This window comes from Sphaerodactylus townsendi, linkage group LG14, assembly GCF_021028975.2.
Source record: "Sphaerodactylus townsendi isolate TG3544 linkage group LG14, MPM_Stown_v2.3, whole genome shotgun sequence".
Taxonomy (NCBI): Eukaryota; Metazoa; Chordata; class Lepidosauria; order Squamata; family Sphaerodactylidae; genus Sphaerodactylus; species Sphaerodactylus townsendi.
Genome location: NC_059438.1, coordinates 33,059,511 through 33,081,653, shown reverse-complemented (window position 1 = coordinate 33,081,653; position 22,143 = coordinate 33,059,511). Strand labels below are relative to the sequence as shown.

The following is a 22,143-nucleotide window of genomic DNA, read 5'->3' as shown; positions in this document are numbered from 1 at the left end:
ACATGTACTGTGTTCTGCTATGTGTTCATGTCGCCTATATTGTGTTCTGCTGCACATTCTAATGCTTAGGTACTTCAGGTCTACGAAGGGAGTTTATTACCAATCAAAATATTTACTTTTGCAAATATTCTAGTTCAAGGATCTGATAGTTCAAGGACTCTATATAAACAGATATAGGCACATATAAAGATATAGATATATGTTTGGTTCCTTGACTCAGGTAACGATGTAAAAGAGCAGCAGTGGCGTAGTGGTTAAGAGCAGGTGTACTCTAATCTAGAGGAACCAGGTTTGATTCCCTGCTCTGCCACTTGAACTGTGGAGGCTTATCTGGGGAATTCAGATTAGCCTGTGCACTCCAACACATACCAGCTGGGTGACCTTGGGCTGGCCACAGTTCTTCTGAGCTTTCTCAGCCCCACCTACCTCACAGGGGGTTCGTTGGAAGGGAAAGGAGTTTGTTAGCTCCTTTGAGTCTCCTTACAGGAGAGAAAGGGGGGAATATAAATCCAAACTCTTCTCCTTCTCCTCTTCTTACTCACTAAAATAAATAATAAACATCGATTCACACAATTCAAAATATCTTTCAACTTCTAGCCAGCTTCAAAATCTAACTTCATAATATCACCTGTAACAAAAAACAGAATTTCTACACTAATTCCAGCCTATACTACTGGTATGTTAAAAGAAAAAAAAACAACTCTTTTAAATTGATGAACACATAACATGCTTTTTTACTCTTGAATTATGACTAAAGACTTAACAGCCCCATCCAAAGGTGGGGGCGAATCTGCCATCGGGAGTAGCAGGGTCGTGCCAGTGGATTTGCCCTCCCTGGGGTACTTGCCCAAATGGAGGGGCAAATCCACCTGCATGCAGCTGCTGTGGCCCTCCATGGTGGTAGGACTCGGTGTAGAGCACTGTGTCAGCGCCCCTGCTGGTGACATAGTGGGGGCGTGGCCACGGGAGGAGTCAATGCTAGTCCGCTTCCTCTCAGACATTGTCCCTGTTGTGCGGGCACTTCAGCCTTTGGACTAAGTCCATTAAATCCAGCGAGGGCTTTCCAGTGATGGGGAGGCCCGTTTGCATTTTTAGCCTCCCCATGCTCCTTGGGAGTGGCGGCCAGCGTGGCCATAGCACCTGGTCCATTTGATGGAGCTGTAACATTTTGGTGGAAAGAGTACAAGCCGCTTACGGAGATTATAGTTTTCCACGTTGGTGGCAGGAAGACAGCTTCATGATGGAACTCGTGCCTTGCATTCAGAAGGTTTTCCAGGGCAGGCAACAGCATCTCCAATCAAAAAAGATCTCTGGTATCAGGGCAAGGAATAAGCGTGCCAACTGCCCAGGAATCTCCTCTCCCTTTGATAGAAATCTAGTGCGTGGAAATGGGCAGTTGAAGTTTTTCCTGAAATGGAGCTCAAGCACCACCGACTACTAACTGTTTGTATCCCTCAGAAATCTAGCCCTGCTTTATACCTGGAACAACTTGTTAATCACAATTGCAGATGGGTCATGACTAGAGCAAGGTGTAACTCTTTTCCGTCAGTACATCTTCAAGGTCGCTTCTCTAATATTCCACAAAATGACCGTTGCTGTCGATTTTGTCCTGGTTCAACTGATACACTTTCTCATATTCTGCTTCACTGTTCAAAATACAACAACATCAGGACTGATTTGAGAACTGTATTACCAACAGGATTTATGCTCCTTTCTGATAAGATAAAAATGGCTAAGCTTCTAAACAACTCAAATGTTGAAATCTCTGAAGCTGTTGCTATATTTTTACTCTGTGTTCTGCAAGTTGTGCAATAACGATCTTATTGTATTTGGAATTCTTGACGCACACCGGTTTTATGCCTAATAAAGGTTTTGGATTTGGATTTGAATTGTTTGTAGATCAAACTGATATTAAAAAGGCAACTACAGGGACCGGTTTAGAAGCTTTGTATCCAGTGTTGGGATTCAAATAATTCCACAACTGGTTTTTTACAAGAACCATTTTAACAACCAGTGGTGCGAACCTGCTGAATCCAACCACTGCTTGTAGGGAATGACCTGTGGATGTAGCTCTCATAGCCACTGCTCCTCAGAGTAGACGATGTACGCTGGGTAGATAATTGATCTGCCTGGAGATGTGAAATTTCCACAAATCTTGAAGCCATGAGAACCCCTGCCCCGCCTTGTTTGCTTTCCTATCAAAAGTAAACTTCTTTTAGTGACTCAACTACATAAAGTGCATTATTTACAGATTGTCTTTCGCTTCACTTGTTATAGAAGAAAAATCATAAAAGAGTCCTTCTTCCAATGTTCACTAAAGTTTTCATTGGAAAAACTGAATAAAGTCTTCAGACTTTTTCATGCTATACATTTTGAGGGAGAAATAAACCTTGCTTTTAAAAACACTTCTTTGTGGGAAAGATGGGGAAAAATCACTGGGAAAAAGAGAGGCAATTATCCTCTTGTCTTCACCTTCACATATCTTGGTCGGATTTTGTACAAGGCATCTTCATATTTATGTTCATAGCTCCCATCCTGTGTCCAGTTGTTTTGGAATAAGCCCTTTTAAAAGCCATGGGCATTTCTTTCACAATAAAAATGCATACAATCAAACTCTCACTGAAAACTTCCTGCCACGGGGTTTCAACAAGCTTTACAGCAGAAATGGTTGATATCACAGAAATCTGCTCTCATATGCAAGCCACCCTAAGCAGATCTACACACGCTCTCACACAAAATCTCTTTTTATTCAGTGGTCTTACTCCCAGGAAAGTTTTCTTAGCATTTCACTTTGTATTCTTATCTGCTGGACAGCACAAAACCAGAGGCAAAAGGGGGTATTTTTGTAGTGATATTATGCTTTCTTTTCCCTTTCCTCTCTTTCTGGCTTAGAAGATATGAAGACAGAAAGGGACCCCAAAGGCATCCAGAGTTGCTGGGAAAATGAAAATGAAATTGTCTGCAGGCTCTTAAAGGCGTAATGTAGCAAAGCCCTTCACCTTAACAGGCAACCGCTCCTAGTCAGAGCACAGCGTGCTTTTGTAGAATATTGGCTAAGCTGCATTTTTTACTTAGCTTAGAACACACACAATATACAGTGCCAAAAAGTCCCTCAGTTTTTATCTCCTTTTCACAGCAAGCGCAGATGAAAAAGACAGGGTATCTTTAGGCAACCAGTGCTAATGACAAGGTTTGTATCCGAGCAGGATAATATGACGTATCCTGTTCATCTATGCAATTATAAAGCTCAGCCTCGGCAGAATGACAGCCAGACCGATCTCAGAGTCCACACTGTCATGGAAACACGGCTTCGCTAATGAATGATGGAAATTGGCAAAAGCTGACTCCTGACACCAGCGTGCACAACGGCAGTTTAAAAAACCAAAACAAAACCCAGAGGCTCTGACACTGGAAACAAAAACATGACGCCCTTTCCCCTCACTCTCAAAACGGTAATGACAACACTACTTCACCCCACTTCTTTTTTATTTTTTTTAGCGTCCTCGGCTGCGTATTTCTCACACACAGACAGACAAGGCTTCGTTTCATGAGCTAAACTGACCCGGAACGTTTTCCTAATTCCGTCGGTGGGCCGAAAAGGTGATGCTCATAAATTGGCAAAAAAACTCATGCCAAAAAATAAATAAATCCAAAGCAATACTTTCCACCGGTACAGTTTTCTATTCTACCGTTTCTTTTATTCAAGAGAAGGCAAATGCTCCATCCAGCTGTCCCAAATCATGGCAGTGCTTCTTGGCATCAGGGACTGGGACTGTTCCTGATATTGAAGCATTTTTCCAACTCAACTCTATTTTGGAATTAACTATCAGCTAAAGCCACCCTCAAAATGGGAGAGAGTGGGTGGCATGGAACGCAGCGAGTAGGGTATCCTAGACTGAACGTTCACTGTCAGCAAAGTTAACTCAGATATGTCTTGGGGAGTCCATATTCTCCCTTAATAGGGGAACAGGCTCACACATGGCTGATAGAAGGGAATTAAGGCATGTGCTATAGCTGGACTGGAAATACCAAACCGCAGTCAGCCACAGAACTCATTGAATGGCCTCATACGAAGGACAGCCTCTCAATCCAGTTTACATTCTGTAGTTGACAAGAGAAAAGAAACAGTATATCCTCATAAAAAGGGGTATGGGAGATTTGGAGATTGGGCAGGCTATGAGAAAGGCTTTCACGGCTGGAATCACTGGGGTGTTGTGTGGTTTCCGGGCTGTATGGCCGTGTTCTAGTAGCATTTTCTCCTGATGTTTTGCCTGCACCTGTGGCTGGCATCTTCAGAGGATCTGATGGTAGTGAAGCAATTCTGGTATCCTATTCCCATATCGTATTCCAACACAAGCCTGTCTCCTTCACCCCCCTATTCTTACTTAACCTCTCCTTCAGTCCCTTCCTTCAATACTATTCTCTCCAACTTCCCTCACAGAAAAGGGGGGGGGGAATAGCCACCTCTTCCGCCTCTGACAAAGAAGCTGGGCTAGCGGAATAAAATATTGCCTTGAGAAAAACCAGGCCATTGTAGTCTTTTATTCTCTCAGCAAGCTCCCTTCCATTTGTTTACCTTCACCTAGTCTTTTTTTTTTGCATACAGATTCACTGTTATATAAATACAGAAGACTGTGATTAGGCGGGTTATGCAAGTTCTATTAACATCAATTAAGAGTTAACGCCAGAAAATACCTTTTGAGGAATTCTACCCTCCTGGCATTTCTACCTTACATTAAGGATGTCTTTAAAAAAAAAAACCCCCTGCATGATTCTCAAACCTTCAGTTTTAAGGGAAAGTACAAAGAAAGTATATTCTGCCAAGTCATGTGGAGGAAAGTAAACTTGCTCCTACCTTCTCTTGGAAAACGTCAGAACGTAACTGACGAAGAGTTTATATTGTGTAATAGTGTGTTATTTTGTTCATTTAGAATACTCCTCTGTTACCTCCCCAGAATCCTGCACACTCTTGCTTTTTATTACTTCAATTACTGCTAGTTTAGATATTTGATGAGGGGTTGGGGCTCCATAATAGAGCATCTGCCGATCATGAAGGTCCCAAGTTCGATTCCTGACATTTCCAGCTAAAATCATCTGGCATTAGGTTGAGGTGAGAGATGTCTACCTGACGCCCTAGAGAGCAGCTGCCACTCTGAGTAGACCCTACTGACTTTGATGAACCGAGGGTCTGATTCATTGATACTCTGCTTTTATTTATTAAAAATATTTAGAATGACAGAGTTGGAAGAGACCCCAAGGGCCATCAAGTCCAACCCCCTGCAATGCAGGAACACACAATCAAAGCACTCCTGACAGATGGCCATCCAGCCTCTCTTTAAAAACCTCCAAAGAAGGAGACTCCACCACTCTCCGTGGTAGCGCATTCTACTGTCGAACAGCCCTGACTGTCAGGAAGTTTTTCCTGATGTTTAGGTAGAATCTCTTTATCTTCCCCTTGAACCCATTTCTCCTGGTCCTAGTCTCTGGAGCAGCAGAAAACAAGCTTGCTCCCTCACCAACATGATGTGCCTTTAAATATCTAAACATGTCTATCATGTCACCTCTTAACCTTCTCTTCACCAAACTAAACATTCAGAAGAAGAGTTTGCATTTACAACCTGCCTTTCTCTCCTGTAAGGAGACTCAAAGGGGCCTACAAACTCCTTTCTGAGAGAACTGTGACTAGCCCAAGGTCACCCAGCAGGAATGTAGGAGCGGGAAGCAAATCCGGTTCACCAGTTAAGTCCTCTGCTCATGGGAAAGAGCGGGGAATCAAACCCAGTTCTCCAGATTAGAGTCCACGGCTCTTTACCACGACACTACGCCGGCTCGAGGCAGCACACAAAATAACTGCTCGAGGCAGCTCACAAAATAAAACAGTGCAGTCATTAAAAATACAAGATCAAGCCATTAAAAACCAAAAGCATAAAACATTTGGCACCTGCGGGCCCCAGGTGAGTCTCAAGGGGAAGCTCATTGCACAGGGAAGGTGTCACCACTGAAAATGCCCTGCAGGGGTGGGACACAGACAGCTGGGTTCCTGAAGAAGACCTCAACTGGCGAGCTGGGCAGAAGAAGCGAGGTGGTCCTCCTTTCCAGCCCAACCCTAAGCATGTCCACTAAGAACCATGTTTAAGTCTACACAGTTGAATTACTCCTAGGAAAGAGCTATTGGGACTGTGCTGTCCATACCATAAAGGCCTAATCCACCAGCATCTTAAACTGAGCCCCCAAACAATCAGACAATGCATAATTTTCTGCACAGGACAACATTCCTCGCAGCATCCTGGGTGCCCCATTCCGGACCCACCAAAGTTTCCCTCCTGCGTCCAAAGACCGCCTTAGTCCAGAGCGCATTCCGATGACCTAACTCGCCCAAAGAAACCTCCCAAAGTCGTCCTTCCTCCACTCACCCACAACAACCCTGCGGGGTAGGCTGAGATCATTCAACCGGCCTCTCCCAGAGAACCCCGTCCGACGCGGGACCGCGCAGGCTGCTCCGGAGGGGGGGGGGTCTCCGTGCCCACGGCAGCCCCTCCGACAACCGGTCTGCCAGAGTCGCCCGTCGTTTCCCACCGTTCCTTCCCCGCCACCGGCCGGAGCGAGGGGCTCGACGCCGCCGCCGCCGCCGCCCCTCCTCCCGCCGCCGCCCAGCCCGGCGCGTCCCTTTGGCCCACCTCGGGGGTCGCGCAGCTTCCAGCCCGGCGGAGCCTCCGTCGCCGTCTCCCCGCCGGCCGAGAGCGGCGGCTCCTCCGCCCTCCCCGGGTCGCGGCTGCCTTCCCAGCCGGCTGCGAGCGGCTCCAGGAGGGGCGGGGCGGGGCGAGAGCCGAGCGGGGGCGGGAGCAGCTGCCAGCCGGGCGGGAAGGCAGCCTCGCTCGGCCAGCCGGGCCGCCGCCATCGTCGCCGGGGGGGGGGGGGCACCTCCCGACTCCCCGGGCGCCTTCGGAGGGGGTGGGGGGGCTGCCGGCAGCTGCAGCCCGGCCCTCCTCGGGGAAGCCCCTGGGGGCGGCTGCCTGCACGGCGGGCGACCGCAGGAGTCGCTTGGGCGGCTCCCGGCCGGCGACTGCCGCAGCGGCGCGACAGGGAAGGAGCCTTGGGGGGCAACAGCCAGAGGGGAAGGGGGAAGCGCCGGGGGTCGCACCCACCTGGCCCAGAGCCGCATCGTTGGCCGCCGGAGAGGAAGACACCCCCCCCCCCCAAGCGTCCCAGCCCCCGTCTCCCCCCGGCGACGCGGCTGCAGGTTCCTCGGCAGGGCGCGTCCCGTCGTGTGGCCGGCTGCTCCGGGGTGGACCCTCGTCGTCGCCAAGGGTCTTGCGGCAGGAAGCTCCCTCCTGGTCTGCAGGGAAGCTGCGATCCCCGCACGACTTGCCGGAGGGGGAGTCCCGGGATCCGTCGGGCTGTGGCGGTGGGGCTGGGATCCTACCGGCACTTTGTTTCCGAGCGGGTCCCATTGAACTCTGCAGAGTTTGATCCCTGCGCCTTCCGCCCTGTCGCCACAAGCGGTCGCTGTGCCTGAGTAGGAGTAGCAGCACCTTGGCGCAATCGAAGTGGCTGCTGTTTATGCGCCCGGGGACATCCTAGCCTGGAGGTACCGTCGGTCACAGTCTGATCAGCCTTTGGTATAGAAAGCAGTCTATATAATTAAAAAAAACAGGAGTTGCTAGTATAAAGCCCTATCCCGTGCATACTTACTCAGAAGTAAGGTCTGGGTTCAATAGCAAGTGGAGTAAGAGAGGAAGTCTTCACAAGAAATCCTGAACTTGGCTGACATTGAGTTCTGTGGGATCTACTTTTCAGCCAATACCAAGGGGAGATCCTTACAATTATTTGCATTGCTCATTGGAAACAGAGTAGCTCGAAACAAGAGAAATTGCTTTCTGGTACTCGGGATTAGGGTTAGGGACATACTAAAATTCAAAAAGGAGGGGATAAAATAAATATGCTCTATTGCAGTTTGGTTCTCAAAGATAATTACAGTGGCTAAAGAGATCCTATGAGACCTGTCAAAATTTAAATATAGGACTAGAATCTAGTGTGCATCTGGTTTGAGAGCATTGTTGTATAAAATAGTGGTATACATGGAAGAATGTAGCAAACTTTTGAGAAACAGTCCTTATGGAATATTTTAAAACCTTGTGAAATCACTATGCTGTTGGTAGAACTTTATGGTTTCAGCAGGAATGATTGATTTGGGAGACTTTTTGTACAGCATACTATGTTTATTTACTCAAAAGTAAAACTTTGTGTTCAATTGAGCATCCCCCCAAGTAACTGTACCGCAATCTTAGTTTCCATGTCAAATGCTACATATAAGGCATGGTGTAATTCTGCTTTTGAATGTATCTGTGGCATACGCATATGTCGTGGACTGGTTGTTAAAAATAAAACCGCGAAAGTAACTCACCGTTCTTGCAGAAAGTGATGGAGAGGGTAAGAAAGCAACTTCAGGGCCAGCGTGGTGTAGTGGTTAAGAGCAGGTGGATTCTAATCTGGTTTGATTCCCCATTCCTCCACCTGAGTGGCAGAGGCTTATCTGGTGAACCAGATGTGTTTCTGCAGTCCTACATTCCTGCTGGGTGACCTTGGGCTACTCACAGTTCTCTCGGAACTCTCTCAGCCCCACCTACCTCACAAGGTGTCTGTTGTGGGGAGAGGACAGGAAAGGAACTTGTAAGCCACTTTGAGTCTCTCTATAGGAGAGAAAGGTGGGGTATAAATCCAAACTCCTCCTTCTTCTTGATGTCACATTGTCTTTGACCCGCTTCAGTCTTGCTTCAGACCCAGCTGTAGTACAGAAATGGCTCCTTTATCTTGGTGTGGTTAAGAAGAGAAGAAGAGTTTTGGATTTATATCCCCCTTTCTCTCCTGTAGGAGACTCAAAGGGACTTACAAACTCCTTGCCCTTCCCCCCTCACAACAAACACCCTGTGAGGTAGGTGGGGCTGAGAGAGCTCCGCGAAGCTGTGACTAGCCCAAGGTCACCCAGCTGGCGTGTGTGGGAGTGTACAGGCTAATCTGAATTCCCCAGATAAGCCTCCACAACTCAAGCGGCAGAGTTGGGAATCAAACCCGGTTCCTCCAGATCAGAGTGCACCTGTCTTAGCCACTACACCACTGCTGCTCTTAGCCACTACTGCTGTTAAAGGTCAATCTTCTGAGTTTCTGCTACATAATTTGTCACAGGTCTTTCGCCTGGTCAGCCACTTGATACTACTGAAAGATATAAAAAGATGGGTGTGTGAGGAAACGCTTTATGGTGTCTTTTCTGGATGACCCTCTACAGAAGGGTTTTGACTTATGAGATTTCCTGAGAAAGCTGGAATCTTTTCAATGATGTTCTATGGGGGTCAGCAGTATCCTCAGTGCTGCTTAATACTTATGTCAGACCTTTGGCAACACTGAATCGGACTTTGGGGGGATGTCGCTATCAATATGCAGACAATACACAGTTCTATCAGCTGCTATCGGATTCACTCGGCGTATGTTTCTGTTCCTGATCAGTGTCTGACAGCCATGGTCTGGGGACTAAAAGCAAACAAGATACAGCTGAATTCTGAGTAGACGTAAAATAAATAATGCCTGCTCCTTCTCTCATTCCTTAGACTGGCTCTAGTCCAGAGGCATAGCTAGGGAAAATGGGGCCCAGGGAAACACCTGCTCCGGGTGCCCCCCTGCGCCACACTTACCTTAGGCAGCGGTGATCCTGGGCAGCCTGGTGGTGCTTGGCGAGGTGAAACCAAGGGAGAAAGAAGGAGGGGTGTGGGAGCGATTTTCCACCCCCCACATGACTGAACGGCAGCCCACCCAGGGCAAAAGTCCCCATATGTCCCCGTAGAATCTCTGCCTCTGCTCTAGTCTGCTAAGCTAAATTGATTTGGCTATTACCACTACCAGTATCTTCTTGAAGTGGTGCTCAGTGGCTTGGCAGAGCTGCACAGCCTCTGGTTGACCTGCAGGGAGAAGTCGCAGCAGCAGCGGCGGCGGCGGCGGCGGAGGAGGAGGAGGAGGAGGAGGAGGAGGAAAAGTTTGGATTCACTTTTTATCTCCTGTAGGAAGACTCTAGGCAGCTTACAAGCTCCTTTTCCTTCCTCTCCCCATGACAGACACCTTGTGAGGTAGGTGGGGCTGAGAGAGTTCTGACTAGCCCAAGGTCATGCAACAGACATCATGTGGAGGAGTGGGGAAACAAATCTAGCTCACCAAACAAGAGTCTGCCACTCATGTAGTGGAGTGGGGAATCAAATTTGGTTTCCCAGATTAGAATCCACCACTTTTAACCACTTTACCACACTGGCTCTCTGGCTCTCACCAGCAGTGGGTAGCATAATAAACAGATCTTGAGGATTCGGCCTTACCTTTGTTTGACTTCTTTTTTTTCTTTTTTCCCCTCTTTTGGCATGTTTCAGTTTCACCATTGTATAATTCATATACCATCATATGATTCTTGTGTTCGCTGGCATTGGAGCAGCAGTGGCAGAGTGGTTAAGAGCAGGTGCACTCTAATCTGGAGAACCCGGTTTGATTCCCCATTCTGCCACTTGAGCTGTGGAGGCTTATCTGGGGAACTAGATTAGCCTGTGCACTCCAACATACACCAGCTGGGTGACCTTGGGCTAGTCACAGCTCTTTGGAGCTCTCTCAGCCCCACCTACCACACAGGGGGTTTGTTGTGGGGTGGGGGGAAAGGGAAAGGAGATTGTAAGCCCCTTTGAGTCTCCTTACAGGAGACAACCTGGGGGGGGGGGGGAGGATAAATCCAAACTCTTCTTCCAAACTCTTCTTGGTGGAAAGTGCCAGCAAGTTACAATCATCTTATATCAACTCCTGTGGGGATTCAAGGCAAGAGACATTCGGAGATAAGAACATAAGAACTAGCCTGCTGGATCAGACCAGAGTCCATCTAGTCCAGCACTCTGCTCCTCGCAGTGGCCCACCAGGTGCCTTTGGGAGCTCAAGTGCAGGAGGTGAAAGCAATGGCCTTCTTCTTCTGCTGCTGCTCCTGAGCACCTGGTCTGCTAAGGCATTTGCAATCTCAGATCAAGGAGGATCAAGATTGGGAGCCATAGATCGACTTCTCCTCCATAAATCTGTCCAAGCTCCTTTTAAAGCTATCCAGGTTAGTGGCCGTCACCACCTCCTGTGGCAGAGATGGTTCTCCTTGCCTGGCTCTGTTTAGCAATCCTGGACTTCCTTGGTGGTGTACCGGTGGTCTTAGTGGTCTTCCTTAGTGGTCAATTAAGAACCAGAGCTGATCCTGCTTCACTTCTGAGATCAGGTTAGTCTGGGTCATCCAGGTCGGTTCCTTGTGTTCGGAGATGCTGTGAAAGGAATGAAGTAAATCTCATTGTTATATATACAGATTCACTGTTTGCTTCCCAGGGAAGAGAGATCAACATAATATCCTGTTTGGCTGGAACACCTGCTGCCTGGGTAACTTTCCTGCCAGGCTCATATCTGTGACAGCACATATCTGTTAAGTCACTGTCTCCTTGTGCTTTCTCTTGGGCTGGCCTGGAAACAAAACCAGACAACATACAGCCTAAAAATAAAGCCAAGCTTTTCTGATTTTGCATGAAATAATTCAGTGTTGCCGTTGGGTTAATTGTAGGACCTATATTGTTAAATAGGCATGATTCTGGCCATGTTTCAAGCGGCTGTTCTCTCAATCCTGATCCTTACTGACATTTTATTATATTTATTTAAAACATTTTATGCCCTCGTTCCACCTAACTTAGGATCCCTGGAATGGCAAACGATGAAAACCGTTAAAACAAGCTTTAAAAAATATATCTTAAAAGAACAATTAAGCCCAAAAACAAACTAAAAACTGGGAGACGGTTCTGTGAGGGAATGCCAAACAAAATAGATTAATCTTCATCCGCTGATGGAAGACAATAATGCAGGGGGACAGATTAATCTCCTTGGGGAGGGAATTCCCTCCTTTTTGTACCATAACCAACGAGTCCTTTTCAAGAGCTGCCAACCATCTAGCCCCGTGGTGGCGAACCTTTGGCACTCCAGATGTTATGGACTACAATTGGCCATGCTGGCAGGGGCTGATGGGAATTGTAGTCCATAACATCTGGAGTGCCAAAGGTTCACCACCACTGACTAGCCTAACACTGACTAGCCAAAGCAGGGCGCCTAAAGATGACCTCATGGATTGTGTCGTTTCATATGGGAGTGGGATTTCTGCTGCTTCAAACATTAGGGCCAGCCAGCCTGTTAGACAGTAAACCAATACACTGTTGAACAAGCAGATTTTTAAAAAACAATAGGTCACTCAGGAGCGAGCTCTGATAGCGATCTCAGATTTAAGAATAGGTGTGTTACCTGTACATTCGAGTGTCGCTGTTTTCATCTGAGAAATGTTGGAGAATAATGACACTAGATAGATAGATAGATAGATAGATAGATAGATAGATAGATAGATAGATAGATAGATAGATAGATAGATAGATAGATAGATAGATAGATAGATAGATAGATAGATAGATAGATAGATAGATAGATAGATAGATAGATAGATGCGTGTGCCGCGCTACCCTCAGTTCTGTGGAAAACTCTCGCTGGTTTTGTGCCTGTGATCCTCGTGTCTCCTGGCTGGAGCAGGGTTCGGAGCAAACCGGGTGATAGACTAGCGATGCTAATAGGCTGTCTCCAAACCGACTCTGGCTCTTGCAAAACAAAGAATCTGATTCATTATTTTTCAGGAAAAGGAAAGTAGCTTCCCCCCCCCCCCCCCTTTAATCAGAAAGGTTTTATTTTGATGCTTTGCAAATGAGATCTTCCTTAATCTGATGTGTAATTCATTCATATAATCTCTTGGTTGGGATATCATGTTAATCTCTTTCATTGTAGAGGGCTGGGAATCTGCAACGAGGTTATGAGAGCGGAGGAGAGAGAGAGAGAGAGAGAGAGAGAGAGAGAGAGAGAGAGAGAGAGAGAGAGAGAGAGAGAGAGAGAGAGTTTAAACGAAAATACTGACTCATGGCGAAAGCTGCTGCTTTTGATCCGCTGATGGGTTTGCAATAATAAAGACTAATGTTTGTTTTTCCTTTACCGTTTAGGTGGGAAGATGGTTTTCAGTTGATATTTAAATACTGAAATAAAAAGACACTTAAGGAAAAAAGAAAAATATTGAACAAGAAGAAAGCCCTATTTGTACTAAAAACGTAAAAGTGCGATTTCCCCGCGTAGGGTAATACAATACAAACTAGATCAAGCAGGTTTTGAAGCCTGGTGCTTGAAGTAAATTCCACAGTTGCTTACGGTTCCTCTATCTCAATGGATCCTATTGGCATACAGTGGATAGAAAACAAATAGTGGAAAACCTTGACTCCAACAGATCTCTTTGCCACAATTTGGGGCATTCAGTGGGCTTTTAAAAAGCTTTTTGTTAGGACTTAATTTAAATAAAATCGTATCGCTATTTGTGGAAGTGACTGGTATAAATACCCTGAGATTAAAAAACTAGAATGTGGCTTCCTCATTTTACCAGTGTGATGGAGCGTACTGGGAAAGGCAGGGAGGGGGTCTGGAAAGGAATATTGTTCTTTATAGGTGCCTGTGTCTTAGCTTACCGTGGCCTTCTTTGGCAAGTCCAGAATATGAAATACATTAAAGATCATGGATACCTCCCCCTCCCCCCCCAGATATTCTCAGGATGAGTCAGATATGCGGCCAACAGTAACATGGGCCAGAAACCTTATTGTATCTATGCTGCAGGCATATCTCTCAGAGCAAGGTGCCGGTTCAGTCCTTCTATGCTGTCTTGGTGCGTTATGTCCTCTTCTGCCCGGGATCCTCCAGTCCAAAGCAGGTGTGCAATTCTACATTTGGCCCTTGGTGTTGTTTGTGAGGGGAAAGGGAGCTGTAGGAAGCAACTGAAAAGGGACGCAGGAAAGCTATTTCTGAGAGAAAGAGGTGAGGCTGCTCTCAGGAGAACAGCAAAGAAAGCCGTCTGAGGAAAAACTGGTGTTTTCTGGGTTTTTTCCCCTGTTTTCTGTGTTTTCTTTAAAGCTTGGTATCCTCTGAAGATCTACAGCAATGCTGAGAATCCACAGAATTGCATCAGCAGGAAGAACAGGGGGAGAGCACAGGCCCGTTCTGGGGCTGTTTGGGCTTTTTAGGCAGAAACCAACAGGTGATAACAAGTGGCATGGTACCACATGACTTGCATGACTTGACCAGGCCTGGCTGTTTGCTACACAAGCTACCCTGCTACCACAAGCTGGTGCCTGCCCCAACGGCCCCCAACCTGCGCAAAGTGAGGAAGAGAGGCAGAATTAGGCCTGTACCAGAAGAGGGAGGTGGGTGGTGCTCAGCACACCTGTGGCAAGGGAGGGAGACAGTGTCTGACATGCCTAAGGCAAGGGAGGAATGAGGCACCCATCCTATGTGATAGAGATAGCAACCAGCACACCAGAGATAGCATTCGAAGCAAGAAAAGTGACCCCCTGCCCCAGCCGATTAATTAGGCAGCCTGGCTTTTCCTCCCCCACCCCTCTCCTTCTCTTCCTCCTTTAGAAGAACAACAACATTTGGATTTATACCTCACCTTCCTCTCCTGTAAGGAGACTCAAGCTCCTTTCCTTTCCTCTCCCCACAACAGTGGCTTACAAGCTCCTTTCCTTTCCTCTCCCCACAACAGACACCTTGTGAGGCAGGTGGGGCTGTGAGAGCTCCGAAGAACTACGACTAGTCCAGCGGGAAATATGTTTTATGGAAACTGAGGCCCCTTCCGCACACGCAAAATAATGTGTTTTCAAACCACTTCCACAACTGTTTGCAAGTGGATTTTGCTATTCCGCACAGCTTCTAGGGCTCATTCCGCACATGCAGAATAATGCACTTTCAGACTGCTTTCAGTGCTCTTTGCAGCTGTGCAGAATAGCAACATCCATTTGCAAACAGTTGTGAAAGTGGTTTGAAAATGCATTATTTTGCGTGTGCGGAAGGGGCCAAAGAGCACTGAAAGCAGTTTGAAAGTGCATTATTCTGCATGTGTGGAATGAGCCTCAGACAGACAGACAGACTTGTGTAAAATGCCCCTGCCCCATCAGTTTGGTATAGAAGATTATTATACACATCACAGAAACTGGCCAACATTTTCGACCTCTGGTCCCAGGCAGCCATGCTAGTCAAAGTCCAAAATGATCCCATAACATACTTACTATAACTACTTAGGGAAATATTGTTTTATTGCCTAACATTTGGCAGAACTACAGCTGGACATAATTGTTTCATGCAAGCATTCCTTGATGACATTTTTTTATTTCCATATACGGGCAGTGGTGGGATCCAAAAATTTTAGTAACAGGTTCCCATGGTGGTGGGATTCAAACTGTGCCATAGTGCCAATGGGGTGTGGTGGGGCATTCCGGGGGCGGGGCATTCCTGGGCGAGGCTGTGGCAAGGATGCAGCCGCTGCGCCGGTCCTTGGGCAGGAAACGAATGCACGCAGGCGCAGGCTGCCACACATGCCGGTGTACCTCCTGCTAGACTTCAAGTTCTGCGCGCTACTGTTGAGAGGAGGGGCATAACTAAGGCAAAAATCACATGGCAAAATCACCAATTAGTAACCCCCTCTCGGCACACACAAACAATTAGTAACCTACTCTCGGGAACCTGTGAGAACCTGCTGGATCCCACCTCTGTATAAGGGTATATGTAATGCTTTACAAAACCTTTACGTGCCCCCCCCCCCCCCCCCCCCGCCCGGCAGATCCTGCTGTGGCTGCACTTTAACTTTTGCAACTGAAGCTAGCGGGTCTTTTTCTGTATCATTCATGGTCGTTTCATCAAGCCAAGTTGGGGGTATACCCAAAAGAGATGCTCTCTGTGTGCTTATATGTTAATTTCTGCTGCAAAGCAGCAGGGGGCCCTCCCAAATTATTGCACTTCCTTCCTTGTTTGGCTGCTGCTGGGAAAGGCATGCATTCCAAAGAACTGCTGCTAAAATGTGTGTTGATTTTTTTTTTAATGAGTAAGCTCTTATGGAGATAGCAGAGAGGAAATGTTTCCCCATCTTTGGCTGAGTTAGTAAAGTAGACACCATATCCAGCATTTCAGTCAGAGATGTGGTTGGCTCTACTTACATTGTTGTCATTCTGTCAGGTTGACAACCTAAGCCAGGATTTGTTAGTTTTCAGTTTCAAATATTTGTGCAGTTATCGTTTGGAAATAAATGTGCAGCTTAGTGATATTCACAGGCCCGTACAGATGCAGGACAGTCCAGCTACACTGATACCCTGCGGAAGGCATGTTCACAAGACCAGTTTGCTATATTGCCAACTACACAGACAATTTCAGTTGTTTTGCAGAAGTAGCCAGCTCTATAAGGATGGCACAAATGCCACTGAAGACGTAAGAACATAAGAAAGAGCCTGCTGGATCAGACCAGAGTCCATCTAGTCCAGCACTCTGCTATTCGCAGTGGCCCACCAGGTGCCTTTGGGAGCTCACATGCAGGATGTGAAAACAATGGCCTTCTGCTGCTGCTGCTCCTGAGCACCTGGTCTGCTAAGGCATTTGCAATCTCAGATCGAGGAGGATCACGATTGGTAGCCATAGATCGACTTCTCCTCCATCAATCTGTCCAAGCTCCTTTTAAAGCTATCCAGGTTAGTGGCCATCACCACCTCCTGTGGCAGCATATTCCAAACACCAATCCTGCGTTGCGTGAAGAAATGTTTCCTTTTATTAGTCCTAATTCTTCCCCCCAGCATTTTCAATGAATGCCCCCTGGTTCTAGTATTGTGAGAAAGAGAGAAAAATTTCTCTCTGTCAACATTTTCTACCCCATGCATAATTTTATAGATTTCAATCATATCCCCCCTCAGACGTCTCCTCTCCAAACTAAAGAGTCCCAAACACTGCAGCCTCTCCTCCTAAGGAAGGTGCTCCAATCCCTCAATCATCCTCGTTGCCCTTCTCTGCACTTTTTCTATCTCATCAATATCCTTTTTGAAATCCCCAAATTCATTGACACCAGTTCCTTGACATGCCTCATTTCCAGCCATTTGTTACCACAGAATAATTTTTGTTGTCATTATGAAGCAGACTGGAAGATGATTGGCGCAGCTCTGGTAGAACGCTTGGGATGAATCAGACAGAGCTCACATTTCCAATTTGCAGGCCTGTGGGGTGGGGGTAATGGTGGCCAAAAAGGGTATTTACCATTGTTGCGTCAGCAAAAAGTCATCCATCTCAACTGTTCCCAGTGGTTCATAACTTGATAGTGCCGACATCCAACCCTGTCAGTGATGCTAATTCAGTCCTTAATTGTGATGTTTTTGTGGGTCTCTTTGCTGACAGAATCTCTCTCATCTGTTCTGACTAGGAGGCCAAGTTGGAAGTAGATTCGGAGGTGTCAGGTGTACTTTGCTCATCCATTTGTTATGGATAGTTTCAGATTGGTCTTGCCTATGAATGCTGGCACCCTAATTTGGATGGGCCAGGCTAGCCTGATCTTGTCAGATTTCGGAAGCTAAGCAGGGTTGGCCTTGGTTAGCAGTACTTAGATGGGAGACCACCAAGGAAAACCAATGTCCTTAAGCAAAGAAAACCACGTTTGTTTCTCTCTTGCCTTGAAAATTATACTGGGTTGCCACAAATCAGCAGTAACTTGATGGAACTTTACACTTATACATGGATGCTGTCACAGTCCTTAGTGGTGTGAGAGCTGATACCCAGTGGCGTAGCTATAATGGGGACATCTGAGGACAAACACCCTGGATGCCCCCGTTGAGTCACGTGGGGTGCAGAAAATCACACGGCCTCTGATGGAGGTGGGGTGGGCAACAGCATTCTGCAGGCCCGCTGGGCACTCCTCTGCACCGCCACACCAGGTTGCCCACGACCACCACCGACTCAGGTAAGTGGGACAGGGGGAGCATGGGGTGGGCAAGGGGCGCCATTTTGCCCCGCTACACCTCTGCTGATACCTTTTGTGCTTTTATTCCATGCCCATCCTGGTTCTTAAAATCCTGGCAAAAAGAGATATTGAAACCAGTGGAGAAAATTATTAATGCATCATTGACTGAGGGGGTTCGCTCCCCACACCTTTGAATGAAGCAGTTTTTAGACCTCTGTTTTTTTAAAAAACCTGCACTGGCAAGAAGTTATGCGACTAAAGTAGCTTCCAATTTATCTTTTCTGGGGAAGGTAATAGAATAGTTTCAGGGGTTTCCGGTTGACAACCTTTCCTTGACCCATTTCAGTCTTATTTCAAGCCTGGGTTTAGTACAAGACAGTTTTAGTTGTGCCGATAGCAAATTTTTACTTGGGGTTGGACAAGAGACAGTCTTCCCTGTTGATGCTGTTGGGCCAAAATATTTCCCCACTGGTTGGAACCTTATGTTAAACCAACAGCCCTTCGGTGGTTTTGTTCTTTTTTGTCTCATCTGTGTGCAAATTCTAGCAAAGGAGCAGAATCATCTAGATGAGATTTGACTTGTGGAGTTCCACAGGGTTCCATTATCTGGCCCATGGTGTTTAATATATGTACGGTCACCGAATGAAGTCATCTAGAACTTTGGAGGTGGAAAGAGGACCAGTGAGGGAATGCCAAACAAATCAGATAAGTTTTCAATCACTGGTGGAAGACAGTGATCAAGGGGGACAGAGGAATCTCCCTGGGGAGTAGGGTTGCCAACTTCCAGGTAGCGGGATTACATTTACAACTGATCTGGAATTACAATTTGGATACAGAGATCCAAGCTACAGAGATCTATTCTCCAGGAGAAAATGGCCACTTTGGAAAGTGCACTCGGTGACATTATACCCCAAACTCACCCTCCTCAGGTTCTACCCCCAAAATCTCCAGATATTTCCCAACTTAGAGCTGCTAATCCTCCTGGGGAGGGAGTTTCACAAGTTTGGTGCAATGACTGAGAAGGCCCTTCCTTGAGTTACTGCCCATCTAGGACACCCAATACAAGTCCCCTGCAGATGACCACAGTGATCAGGTAGGTTGAGATGAAAGTGGGCAAACTTTAAGATAGGTTAGTCCCAAGCCATGTATGGCTTTAAAGGCCAGTACCAGCATCTTGAATTAGACCCGGAACATAATTAGGAGTCAGTGCATGCTGAAAAAGACCGAAGTCCACTCCAGTCAGTGTTCTGGATTCAGAATTCTATACAAGGTGAGCTTCTTGAATACCTTTCTGGGAATGCATTTACTTCAGCTGTCCCAGAGAACACTGACTCTGTGTACCATTAATCGCTTTCTGGAACACTGAATGATCATTACATTGTTCAGATGCTTGTCCAAGCGCGTTCTGTGTCTGTTACATCATAGTCACTTCTACTGTATGCTGCTGTTCACAGCAGGTCCTGTCAGTTAACATCAGAATTGTCATACCCAAGGACCAAACCACTGTATTGTCGTAGGCCTTCACAGCTTGAATCAACGGGCTGTTGTGAGTTTCCTGTGTGGCTGTGGTCTGGTAGTTTTAACTCCTAACATTTCACCTGCATCTTCAGCTGGCATCTCCAGAGGTGTATATAATGGTACTGTGCCACACAGTCTGGGCCATTCAGTCTAGAAAAGCCACAGGGACGTAGATAAGGGGGGAGTTCTTGGGTTCAAACCCCTCCCATTACATGTCCAGCTTGCTTGAAACAATGCATGAAAGCCCTCAGTCACCAAATCCACCCCATAAAAAATCTATACCTATGTCACTGGTGTCAGAATCCCCAAAACACACACAAACTCTTGTTGAAGAACAGTAGTTTTTAATAGTGTTGGATCTTCCCTGGTCAAAGCCAGTACTGAGAATTGCCCGCGCAAAACCCAATAGTTAAAACAACTTGCACCTCCCAGCCTGGGAAAGTGCGCCTAAAAGTTACCATAAGAAAGATAACATGAGATGGTCAGGCAGTGACCTTGGGCACCACCTGGTACTGCATAACATCCTACAGAAACAGTAGAAAGACAGTTAGAAATGCATTTAACCCATTCCTCCCCCCCCCCCCCCGTGCATTTAGAAAGCAGCAACAGCAAAACCCATAATAACAGGCTTCCTGACAACTGGCAACGACAACTGGATCAAGCTATTCTTCATGACTATAGCATGGAGCAATTTACCCCCAGAGTTCAAGGCAGAGGTTCATTTGCTTTGTCCCAAACATACCGAAAACAAACCAGGTTACAAGCTTTCATATGAGTCAATGCTCACTTTGTCAGAGAAACTGGTGAAGATAAATATTGATTTAAATAATGACTTAATGTTCATGGGTGTAATGGAAGACAGAAGGGTGGACAAACAATATAGTTATATGTATAAAATAATGATGATCAAAGCAGCCCATGCAACAATAGCCTTGGGCTGGAAAGAAAAGAAAAAAATGGACACTTCAGAAATGGTTAGAATATATCTGGGAGCAAGGGACACTTGATATTTTCGATATACTAACCAAAAATAAGACGTGGCAAGATAAACAGAATGAAATTTTGAAGATATGGATAATATACGTGGACTGGATGAAAGAAGCTTGAGTCAATGAAGAAATATGGGAGAAGAGGCTACAGAGAATGAACTTGCTGCTGTTTGTGTGACAAAACTATGAAGAAGTAGTAATGGGGGGAGGGAGAAAAGGGGGAAAAAGTATTGTTTGAAAATATATGAAGAAGAAAATTACTGTAAACTGTAAAATTCAAATGATACAATAAAACATTAGTTTAAAAATGCTCACTTTGGGTGCTGTGTGGTTTCCGGGCTGTATGGCCGTGTTCTAGCAGCATTCTCTCCTGACGTTTCGCCTGCATCTGTGGCTGGCATCTTTCCGTGTGTCTTGGAACAATTTCTCCCCGTAGAGATGTTCAATGTATTGAGAAATCCGAAGAGCTTTCTACTTTGTGCTTCAGGCGGAATCATTTGTACAGGTGCAGTGCAAGGATGTTTCATTAGCAGCATTTCTGTATGGCCGTGTTCTGGCTTAGCATTCTCTGGCCATGCCACAGATGCAGGCTAAACGTTAGGAGAGAATGCTGCCAGAACACGGTAGCATACAGCCCGAAACCAATACTAAAGTTAACCCGCTGATCTTTCCAGCTCGTTCTAATCGGCTCCCGATGCTTTCTCTCGACAATCTTCTAATGCTCACTTTGTCAGATGCAGATGAAAATGAAGATCTGGCAGCTCTTACAACCAGGTAAGATGGGTGGAGTGGTGTTCCTAAGGAGCTGCTAGATCGGTGGTCCTATCCAGTGGCCTGGGCTGGCAGGGACGGTACTGCTGCTATGCTGCCCCGCTGCCTCTAGAGTGCTTTTTGGCAGCATGGGGAGGGAAAAAGGACAAAAACTCCACACTGCCAGAAAGCCTCCCATAGGGCTCCATGGACCTATCCCACCCAAAAGAGTGGCATAGGTCGGCACCTGGGGCCACGGTGCATCCAGAAGGAAAGCCAGGGTGGAAGCTGACTAACATTGGCTCCACCCCAGCCACACCTCCAGAACAACCTGGCTATGCTGGCAGGGCGTTGGGGCAACCTGGGAGACCGCAGCAGCTTCTCACCTGCAGATTTGCCCCTCTGCTAGGGCAGGGCCTCAGGGAGGGCATTTCCGCCTGCATAGGGCCACACTACCTCCACAAATCCCTTCAGCTCTCCCACTCTGGATTGGGCTGTAAGATTTTGTTCTGCTACTGCAAACTAATATGGCTACTGCCTAGATTGGCGGCGAACCTTTGGCACTCCAGATGTTATGGACTACAATTCCCATCAGCCCCTGCCAGCATGGCCAATTGTAGTCCATAATAAGCTCTTATGTAGTCCATAATTGTAGTCCAATTGGCCATGCTTGCAGGGGCTGATGGGAATTGTAGTCCATAACATCTCGAGTGCCAAAGGTTCGCCACCACGGATTAAAAAATTGTACAAAATGACATAGAGTTAAATCTAGGGAAAGCACGGTTCAAGTCAGGGAATGAGAACATTTTTGTACCTTTGTGGGCTGGTTATTATATATCAATATTACATTCAAGCACGGCAATAATACATTAGAATGATAATGTCTATTGCTCATACCCATCGTCTAGCCAGCAATAATGTTAAGCAACAATGTTATGCATCACTTCCTCAGTTTCCATCATAGCTCTAAAAGCCTGCATTTCCTATCTCCTCTGACAGGTTTTTCAC

At 46.6% G+C, this 22,143-nt stretch overlaps 1 protein-coding gene across 6 annotated transcripts in view; it reads right to left on the bottom strand.

Moving 5' to 3' along the window:
- Positions 1-7,484, bottom strand: part of SHISAL1 (shisa like 1) — an 83,559-nt gene extending 76,075 nt beyond the window's left edge. Inside the window, exon 1 of one of the 6 annotated variants that reach the window (XM_048515456.1) lies at positions 7,146-7,484. In XM_048515456.1, the coding sequence (XP_048371413.1) occupies positions 7,146-7,451 (306 nt within the window). In that variant the 5' untranslated portion in view covers positions 7,452-7,484. Of the gene's footprint in view, positions 1-6,413; positions 6,625-6,677; positions 6,815-7,145 lie in introns of those variants that run through there. The other 5 variants (XM_048515455.1, XM_048515457.1, XM_048515459.1 and 2 more) reach the window with 5 other exon arrangements.
- Between the last annotated feature and the right edge of the window lie 14,659 nt (positions 7,485-22,143).